This window comes from Triturus cristatus, chromosome 3_2 (genome assembly GCF_964204655.1).
Source record: "Triturus cristatus chromosome 3_2, aTriCri1.1, whole genome shotgun sequence".
NCBI lineage: Eukaryota > Metazoa > Chordata > Amphibia > Caudata > Salamandridae > Triturus > Triturus cristatus.
The window spans coordinates 75,249,359-75,259,458 of record NC_140584.1 but is presented as its reverse complement, the minus strand read 5'-3'; the positions used below and the strand labels follow the sequence as shown (position 1 = coordinate 75,259,458).

General features: G+C 44.4%; 1 protein-coding gene and 5 non-coding genes across 6 annotated transcripts; all 6 read right to left on the bottom strand.

Annotated features, from left to right (window-relative positions):
- Positions 1–1,271: 1,271 nt before the first annotated feature.
- On the bottom strand, positions 1,272–9,187 carry HSPA8 (heat shock protein family A (Hsp70) member 8). The gene is made up of 9 exons (XM_085647261.1): positions 9,105–9,187; positions 8,007–8,216; positions 7,025–7,230; positions 6,623–6,775; positions 5,108–5,663; positions 4,695–4,897; positions 3,293–3,491; positions 2,776–3,008; positions 1,272–1,694 (listed from the first exon to the last, which is right to left on the bottom strand). Exons 2-9 carry the CDS (start codon positions 8,209–8,211, stop codon positions 1,506–1,508), a joined length of 1,944 nt encoding a protein of 647 aa, XP_085503387.1. The 5' UTR covers positions 8,212–8,216; positions 9,105–9,187; the 3' UTR covers positions 1,272–1,505.
- Positions 2,635–2,729, bottom strand: LOC146856825 (small nucleolar RNA SNORD14). Its single transcript, XR_014980421.1, has one exon. It is a non-coding gene; the product is annotated as a small nucleolar RNA SNORD14 (small nucleolar RNA).
- On the bottom strand, positions 3,082–3,176 carry LOC146856824 (small nucleolar RNA SNORD14). The gene has a single exon (XR_014980618.1). It is a non-coding gene; the product is annotated as a small nucleolar RNA SNORD14 (small nucleolar RNA).
- Positions 4,513–4,607, bottom strand: LOC146856823 (small nucleolar RNA SNORD14). The gene has a single exon (XR_014980503.1). It is a non-coding gene; the product is annotated as a small nucleolar RNA SNORD14 (small nucleolar RNA).
- LOC146856822 (small nucleolar RNA SNORD14) lies at positions 6,410–6,504 on the bottom strand. The gene has a single exon (XR_014980432.1). It is a non-coding gene; the product is annotated as a small nucleolar RNA SNORD14 (small nucleolar RNA).
- Positions 7,487–7,581, bottom strand: LOC146856821 (small nucleolar RNA SNORD14). The gene has a single exon (XR_014980142.1). It is a non-coding gene; the product is annotated as a small nucleolar RNA SNORD14 (small nucleolar RNA).
- Positions 9,188–10,100: the final 913 nt, after the last annotated feature.

Here is a 10,100-nt window from a genome sequence, read left to right as displayed (position 1 = left end):
CATGTCGAACCTAAGGATTGTGTTGGGCTTGTAGAGCTGTCCCTTAGGAGACTACTCCAGATGAACATCCAATTCCTCAGACCAGGGAGTTCCACCATGACATTTAGAGACAAATGGTCAAGCTCAGACTCCAATGGGATATTCTTGCTCTTCTGCCTCAATGTCCTGCTCCCTGAGGAGAGCAAGAGTCTTTTCAGACAGCAAGGCGAAACACATGGCGTTTTTGGAAGATGTGATTTGGAATGGCCCTGGACAATACTGGAAAAGTGCCTCAACCCTCGTGCAGGTTATTAACCTTTTGAGGCATCCCATGAAAAAAAAAAAAAAGCTAGCTGCACTTAATTAGTAGCCAGCAGAGATGTTAAGGCCAATGTTTTTGGTGTTGGAACACAGTCCCACCAAGGGGCCAGATTACATTTAGGAGTAAACAGATGACAAAAATTTAACAGGGCATCGTGTATGATTATTAACACTTGCTACAATTATACATGGTGGTCTTGAATATGAGATCTATACACCGCTAATGCAGCCCACAATTCATTTAATAAAATAAAAACACTAGTTCAGACCTCGATGCACTATAGCCAATTTCAAATTGCATGCCACGCTACCAGGAGAAACTTCCTGCCAGCTTCCACAGAACTTATGAACAAAATAATCTGCTCTTGCCATCATAGGTCAAAGCTAAAAATGAAGGATATAAATATATAGGTGGCAAAACATGTTTGAATGCATGGAAATAAAAAGTTGTGAAGCACACACACACTCCAATAGAGAAAAGGAGTGAACCAGTACTGCAAAACCACAACTATGAATTCATTAATTCCGTTGAAGCTTCCCAGGGTACCATAGACTGATCCATCTGAAAGTTTCGAAAAATGAATGTTATGTAGAACAGCGTTAATGAAATCTAGGCTTTGCAATATTGGACCAATGTTACACTAGAGCTTTGCTACTAGCAGCACGCGATAAACCATTTCTCCTGGAAACAAATAATCGCCAAGTCGAATAGAATGGGAGCCCTGCTTTAGAAGCCTACAAAAGTCAGTCAATAATATGGATTACTCAGCCATATGTACTCGTGGCCTGCGTCTTGTGGCAATTGTCCTTTCATGGCTACTCAACACCTAAGCTGTACGGTTTACAAGCTGTATCACTGATGCAAATTGTGAACTCTAAAAGTTTAGGAAACGTCACTATCCAGTTGCCACTTCGCATACAAACCCTCTTAGCACCCAGCTGCTGCTAAAGAACGTCCACACCACAAAAAGTTAACTGCCAATTAAATAGATTTTATTCGTCAGGACTCAACGTTTGTTACAGTACAGATAAGTAAAGTGCAATGCTGTTCTCTCCTCACGCCCCAGATTCAAGTACTCTGAATGCCCAGTAGTTGCACAGCAGCTTCAATGTGAAATCGGGTTTGCTTTTTAAACAGCTACCGTTACAAATTTGTGTCCTTGGATCACCTTTGACGACAAAACCCTGCGAAACAAATTCATCTTTTAATCGACTTCTTCGATAGTGGGTCCGGATGAGCCACCGCTGCCAGCTGGCGCGCCGCCTGCGCCTGGGAACCCTCCTGGCATGCCACCGGGCATCCCACCAGCACCCTGGTACAGCTTGGTGATGATCGGGTTACACACCTTCTCCAACTCCTTCTGCTGATGCTCGAACTCGTCTTTCTCGGCAGTCTGGAAGAAACGCGTCACGTTAGTGAAAGCATACGTGGGTGAGGCTGCATTAGTCAATGACTGCATTACACGCAGCAGCAGGGTACGACTATAAGAAAGTTGTAGAAAAGGCAGCGAGCAGCGCAGACATCGCACAAGTCCGTTAACAAGAAATGGGCGAAATCAAGAGCAGTAACTGTATAAGCGAGGAGGGGGCAGTCTAGTTCAAGCATAATGCCATAAATGGAGCACACAAGCTTGAGTGGTCCGATGAACAAGTCTATGCGACAATGATAACCGCATTGTTTCGAGACCGAAACATCTCCATTACACCCCCACTCAGAAAGGGATGTCATGTTTATCCCCCTGGAGTGTGACCCAGATTTGCCAGGACAGTCCAAACTTTACTCGGCTAACATGGCAGACTTCAGGAATGTAGCTTATGTCCCAGTTTGAATAGAGGGTTGAGTGAAAACGGGAGGTGCTAAAGGTTTACTAAAGCAGGGATGGTTAGTGGCCCTTTTAAGAAGGCAATTCCATCGAGGCAGAATCTTTAACTTCAAAAATAGTTTTATCTATGTTTTTACTGCCTCTTCTGTAATTCTCTGCTGAGTAGCGCGCTCATTCTCTGCATTAGGGAAGTAAAAAAAATGTAGTCTTAGGTTTGTGAAATGTCCCGGTTTTGGACTTCTGGGCACCCTCGCCCTATGGCAGCAGTAATCATGTACCATAGTATTTAAAGAGGTGGAAAACTACACAATTTACATCAGATTACGAGATAAATCATGGTGATAAGAAGCCTGCAGAGCTACGCTGAACATCTAATGTACTACATACAAACGCACACTATTGTGCAGTACTAACTGGGGCGTTCCTAGTATGGAAAAAACAAAACTTGCCATGGATGGAGGTTTGAAGTGCAGGGCAAGACACGGTTAATAGTATTTATGGTGGTGCATGGTCGCTCAGACATCCAAGGAAGGTACTAGCCAACATTAGCCTTTCGGCTTCTGGTGGAAACTACGAATGGCTTTGGAACAAAATTCATCACAGCGACCAGCTCAAACCCAGGAAAGCATCGGACTGTCATGTAAACACGTACCTGATTCTTATCCAGCCAGGCAATTATTTCGTTGCATTTCTCCATAATCTTCTGTTTGTCCTCGTCACTGATTTTCCCTTGCAGCTTCTCGTCTTCCACCGTTGCCTTCATGTTGAATGCATAGGATTCCAGAGAGTTTTTGGACGACACCTTGTCGCGCTGTTTTTCGTCCTCCGCTTTGTATTTCTCAGCCTCTTGGACCATCCGCTCAATATCTTCCTTGCTGAGGCGACCTATTAATAACAACGTCAGGTCATGTGGCAGGCAATCAAGTGCACGCAGACAACCTTAGTTGAGCAGATGCGGTCGCTCAGACATCCAAGGAAGGTACTGGCCATCACAAGTTTTTCAACTTCTGGTGGAAACTACGAATGACTTTGGAACAAACTTCATCACAGCGAACACGCCCCCTCTGCTGTTAAATACATGCTATTAAAGCCAAGGCGCAACCCTTGCATGGCAAGGTAACAACTTGCATCAAAGCCAAAACTTTAAGCCTCGGCCACGAGCATCTTACCTTTGTCGTTTGTGATGGTAATCTTGTTCTCCTTTCCGGTGCTCTTATCCACAGCAGATACGTTCAGGATACCGTTGGCATCAATGTCGAATGTCACCTCGATCTGAGGAACGCCTCGAGGAGCTGGCGGAATACCAGTCAACTCAAACTTGCCTAACAAGTTGTTATCTTTGGTCATGGCCCGCTCGCCTTCGTACACCTAAAAGCATAAGGAGTATGTTGAGTGAGTCAGCGCACATAACACAATTTGTACGCTTTTCAGAAACACATGGGCAATGTACAGCTCCAGCAGATAGAACATGTAGAACGGCTACAAGAGCCAACTGAATAGCAGGACACTGACACTAGGATCCAGATGGAAATATGCCGGAGTGTAAACCTAGGCTATCACTGAGGTTTCTTCTAACCAGATAAGTTAGTGACATGTCAATGGACTGGATTCAATGAGTCATGCAAATTTGGTTGTAAAAGCAAATCATGAAGCCTCTTATCTTAGAGACGACTGGCACTAGCAGTAAAACCTACGTTAACGAATGCACAAGTTAAAAATAATCACGGACACAAATTTGGTGTAGGCCTGGAAAATGGCGAGGCGTGTTTTAAAAGCCAATAGCAGATTCCCACCATCCCAACTTGTGAAAACAGGTGAATGAAATTGAAAGCCTCAGCCACCTGCAGTCAGTGTATCCATAGAGATCCAAGCCATACAACCAGGAATTAAGATGTACGTTCAAGAAGGCAAATTACCAAGGGCACACAACACAAGGGGGTGCCATCAGTAGACAGCAACGTGTCCTACAGATAACATGTACCATTAAATGCAAAATGGCAGAACTGATTAAGTTACAATCTAGTGGAGTTCTTCTCTTGAGAAGTTGCAAATTGAATAAGATTATATGTGGGTGCAGTCATGTAGCTGGGAGGTCATACACGGGGTCAGTTACAAGTTTAACAGCAGCACCAGTCTGCATAAACGAGAAAGCAGAACAGGGAGGCTTCAGAGAAGAGGAAAGGTGACAAGAGGGGAAGAGAGGTAACGGGCCGACGAGCATTTCTTATCAAGGCTCCTTTTGGTTGATTAGATCAACCTTAATCCCAGCAGCAGCCAAGGCTGTTCATGGAGCAGAAAAAGAATGGGTCATGTTCATATTATCACCTTTCCTAAGTAGCATGTGATTCCCAAGTTTGCACTACAACTTCAAGCCTGTGTGTACTCACAGTCGCTCAGACATCCAAGGAAGGTACTAGCCAACATTAGCCTTTCGACTTCTGGTGGAAACTACCAATGGCTTTGGAACAGAATTCATCACAGCGACAATTGAGTCAAGGAGGCTTTTGCAAGTACGCAGGGGTCCTAGCAACCATTACAGCTTTAAGAAGCTATTGAAGCCAATTTAAATACCTGAATCAGTACACCAGGTTGGTTGTCAGAGTAGGTGGTGAAGGTCTGCGTCTGCTTAGTGGGGATGGTGGTGTTTCTTTTGATCAGCACGGTCATGACACCTCCAGCAGTCTCAATACCCAAGGACAATGGTGTGACATCGAGCAACAGCAGATCCTGTACATTTTCAGACTTGTCTCCAGAAAGGATGGCCGCCTGCACAGCTGAGTTAAGATGGAGATGTATTCTCATTAAGAACAATGTATTGCATTCTGAGTCAGAAAGAACTAAATACATAACTTACAGGTTACATTACACACTTAAAGGTAAACTAGCATCCATCACAAAAAAGACGGCGTTAAGGAAATCAAATAGGAAAAAACACTAAACAAGAACTATTGACACTACAATGTACCATAAAAATGCCAACTAACCTGCACCATAAGCCACAGCCTCGTCAGGGTTAATGCTCTTGTTCAACTCTTTGCCATTGAAAAAATCCTGGAGTAACTTCTGGATTTTCGGAATTCGAGTGGACCCTCCGACCAGGACAATGTCATGGATCTGGCTCTTGTCGAGCTTGGCATCACGGAGGGACTTCTCCACGGGATCGAGGGTTCCCCTGAACAGATCAGCATTCAGCTCCTCAAAACGGGCTCTGGTGATTGAGGTGTAGAAGTCAATGCCCTCATACAGGGAATCGATTTCAATGCTGGCTTGGGTACTGGAAGACAGAGTGCGCTTAGCACGTTCACAGGCTGTGCGCAAGCGTCGAACTGCTCGCTTGTTATCTATGATGTCTTTCTTATGCTTGCGCTTGAACTCGGCGACAAAGTGGTTGACCATTCGGTTGTCAAAGTCTTCCCCTCCCAAGTGAGTGTCACCTGCCGTGGACTTCACCTCAAAAATGCCATCTTCAATGGTCAGGATGGAGACATCAAAAGTACCACCACCAAGATCAAAGATCAACACGTTCCTTTCTGCGCCAACCTAGACACGAACATAACATTTACGGTTACTGCGATGAAGCAAACGATTGATACACATTTTTAAAGCAGTTCTAAAGGAATTTAGCGATTATACTAAAGGACCTAGATTTTAGCCGCCTAATCAGCAGTAACCTTAATGGTGCATACAGGATTTCGAGTCTGCGAACAAAAGGCAAACGACGGCACAAGGAACCTCTCATTTCTGGCTATACTTATTTATAATATTGACAAAAAGGCCCCTAGGACTGCAGTTATTAAATAATTGAGAGCGCTAAATACAAGCAAGTTGCTTATAGAACTAGAAGATAAAAGGTGCGAGGTAATACCAATGAAACTTTAGTCCGGCCTACCGATGGATACATATTTTTCCATAAGTTGCATTTTAAATAGGAACGTTAAAAATGCGCATGGTACACAACCAAAGGTTTGTCCAAGTCGGACTGACCTTTATTTCATCGGGCATATAAAGTCAAGTAGAGTTTTGAAAGACCAGCACCTCTCCTGCTCATAGGGGTCAATTGCAACAAAACAGGGAGGCTTCAGAAAAAAGAAAAGGTGATAAAGTGGAGGTAACGGGTTGACAAGCATTTCTTACCAAGGCACCTTTTGGTTGCTTAGATCAACCCTACTCCCAGCAGCAGCCAATGCTGTTCATAGAGCAGAAAAAATAGCATGCGTCATGTTCCCCAAGTAGCATTTGATTCCCAAGTTTGCACTACAACTTCAAGCCTGTATGTGCTCAAACAGTCGCTCAGACATCCAAGGAAGGTACTAGCCAACATTAGCCTTTCGACTTCTGGTGGAAACTACGAATGGCTTTGGAACAGAATTCATCACAGCGACAATTGCGTCAAGGAGGCGTACGCAAGTATGTAGGGGTCCTAACCATTACTGCTTTGAGGCTATTAGCCAACTCTTTAAATATCAACACAAGTCAGAAATGCCTAAGAATTTACCAACCTTTTTGTCTAGACCATAAGCAATAGCAGCAGCAGTAGGTTCATTGATGATTCGAAGCACATTGAGACCTGCAATGGTGCCTGCATCCTTAGTAGCTTGACGCTGGGAGTCGTTGAAGTAAGCTGGAACTGTCACAACAGCATTGGAGACGGTCTAAAACAACAAAATAAATGTGCTAAGGAAGATAATGACGGTGACAACCCAACGTAACTTCAAAAGTCAAGCATAGGGAAGCCAAAAAACTCCACCCCATTATCTTCTAGTCATTGGCATCCAAGTAAGGTACTAGGAAACATTAGCCCCCCCCCCCGGACATTTTCGAACAGCTACTTTGAGGACTGCACAGTACAGAAGAGAATGTTCCGTGGAAGTCATATTCGAAAAATGCTTTAGCAGTGTTACCTTGCCCAAGTATGCCTCTGCAATTTCTTTCATCTTGGTGAGTACCATGGAGGAAATTTCTTCAGGGTAGAAAGATTTGGTCTCCCCCTTGTAGTCCACCTGCACCTTTGGTCTCCCGCCATCACTTATTACAGTAAATGGCCAGTGCTTCATGTCAGACTGGACAACACCATCTTCGAACCTGCGGCCAATCAACCGTTTTGCATCTACAAAATGTAACAAAAGATGAAATCCTGAATCGATGCCACAAGGTAATTAGAAGCAAATGATATACAAGTGGCCGTACAGCGACTAGAGACCCACCAGTTCGGGCAAGGGCTGATGCAAAGACACTGAAACTGGACCAAGCAAACAGTAACAAGGGTGGGATCCATATGCGTACGTATCGTTTAATAAGTTACAATACCCTGCCCCCCCTCCCCTCGTGAAAGCCAAAGACGATGGTACAAGGCTACTACGTGGTCGCTCAGACATCCAAGGAAGGTACTAGCCAACATTAGCCTTTCGGCTTCTGGTGGAAACTACGAATGGCTTTGGAACAAAATTCATCACAGCGACCACTTCTAGAAAATTGCTCATACGGTCTTCACTGACACATTACCGTTCCCCTGCGATTAGTAGGAGAAACAGCCGCTTCTTGTAGTAAGCTATAGCAATGGCCCCGCTCACCAATATAAAAAGCATTAAGCCAGCAAATGCACCCATTTAAAAGCAAATTGGCGATAACAGCCTTTAAATCGGAGCTCGCGTGTCACACTGGTAAGCCAGATGTTAGTGACAGTACCTTGGACTAAAACCAAGTCATCTGAAACACCAATTGATCGCTTCCACCGATGTACACAGGTATAATGAGAACGGTTGGGCCTCGAGTTAACCGATCCCAACTGTAACTCCTAATGTCGCTGCTGGGGGAAAGCAAGCGAGAGATGTTTGAGTGGGAACTCAAAACCTATCAACCAAATCAATGCGGTACTTGACTCACCGAAAACTGTGTTGGTGGGGTTCATTGCAACTTGGTTCTTTGCCGCATCGCCGATTAGCCTCTCTGTATCTGTGAAGGCAACGTAGCTTGGAGTGGTTCTATTGCCCTGGTCATTGGCAATGATTTCAACTTTGCCATGCTGGAAGACGCCCACGCAGGAGTAGGTGGTACCAAGATCAATGCCAACTGATGGTCCTTTCGACATTGTGCCTAGAAAAAAGATTGACGTGAAAAGCACAGCATTAAAGGCAAGCTTCACAAATTGAGTCAACAAGTAAAGCAATAACTAGAGACGATTCGTTGTGTACGGCAAGCAATACATTGTTGTCTCAGTAAGCACAAGTGGGTTGTGAAAACAATTAACACGCAAAAACGTATGGCACTTTACACAATTCAAGTGTTTCCAAATGTACTGACGATTGCCTTTGTTTAGGTCTCTAGGTTGTGCACTATGAGTGAGGCAAAACAACCATAGTTATCAATAGGACAGAAGAAACCACGAGGACCCCGGTCTAAAATGGCCGCCGATTTACATCACTTCAGACTCCTCTCCCAAGCCCTGCTGGTCATACATCAGTTACACACACTCGCATGCGTCATTTCCGCCTTAAATGCCATCGTTTCCTTCTTGCCGGTCGGCCATCGCACTTCCTAGATTCAAAACTGCTTGCTCTACCCAGTTAGTCCATGGGAAATACTTCCACAGACGAGCAACAATGCAGCTCACCCCGAACATCAAACAAAAACGACTCCCAGAATGCCGTTAGCGGTGTATCACACATGAACTAGGAACAACTGCCACAAAGCCCTCTATATTCACGAAGCCCACTAAAATGGCGCGCATAAAGAGGTTTCCAGTACCTTCGGGTCGAGTTCGCGCTTCATAAAATCGTAAAGAAACAGTGTATATCACATGTTTATACACGCTAGAATTCCACAGCCCACCCCGCGGCCACTGAGACGATGACCATAAAACAAAGATATAAGACGAATATCTTACGACTTTTGCATGCCAGACGAATACGTTCTCCCTTCGCTATTATTCCCACTCCACCCATCGAACAGATAGACCCGTCATCTTAGCACCAGGCCGCTTACCTGCTGATCTTCGCGGTTTTCTTATCACTTGTTTCTAAGACAGAAGCTGATGCCTGTCTGTGAACCGCCGGCGTCTGAATGGGAGGAAGCTGAAGGCCGGCTTCAATTTATAGCGCAGGGAACCTTCCAGAAAGGAAACGCCCGACTAAAGTACGTCACTGGCCGTGTAGCCTATCAGGCACCTCGGCTTTCTTCCTCTGCGCGCCCGCTGATTCTGGCAATTTGCGTTATCCACACGGGCGATCTGCACTGACGTTGAAATGGGAAACGTAAAGTCAATGAGAGAAGGCTCTCCAGGGCACTGGAACAGAGCAGTTATTTCTTACACATTTTTAGCAGAGCGTTGAATATTATCACCGTTTTTATAATTACTGCGAGACAGATTGATACATAATTCGAGTTACAAAGTATTTTGTTTGCAGTGGTGGTATACATTCAACGTATAATATGTGGTTGCATAGACAACGATCATTGGAATGCACCAACGATTCTTTCGTGTTATATTCACAAACTAAACATTTAAAAGAAAGGGCATTCTGTAGCACTGTTTTCAAGTTGATCTGAACGATTATTTCTTTCATTGTATTTAATCTATTTTACCTATCAAACGGTACCCTTTAGTTCAACGCTGTTTGTTTTTGTCTCTTTTCTCCGATCTAGCTGTTAAGCACTTCTGACACGCAGTTGTTTACCTCAGTGTAATACTCATCACCTTGGCTTTTTTTATGTCCCAAAATTATTTACCATTCAAAGATGGCCGTTTTATTTGCATTGGCACAACATTTCCAGGCGACATTGTCTTTGTTCTTTCTTGGTTTTCATGCGGTACAATTATTTTGCATACTCCAGTGTGCGCGCGCCGGTGTAAATGCGGCCGCAGAAGCAAGCAGTCTCACAGACCAATGACGTAAACATATGCGAAAGAGCCATCTGTCAAAACATCTAGACCAATGTGACTCGAAAGGCTTTCACCCAGTATATGCTGTGTTCACTTTT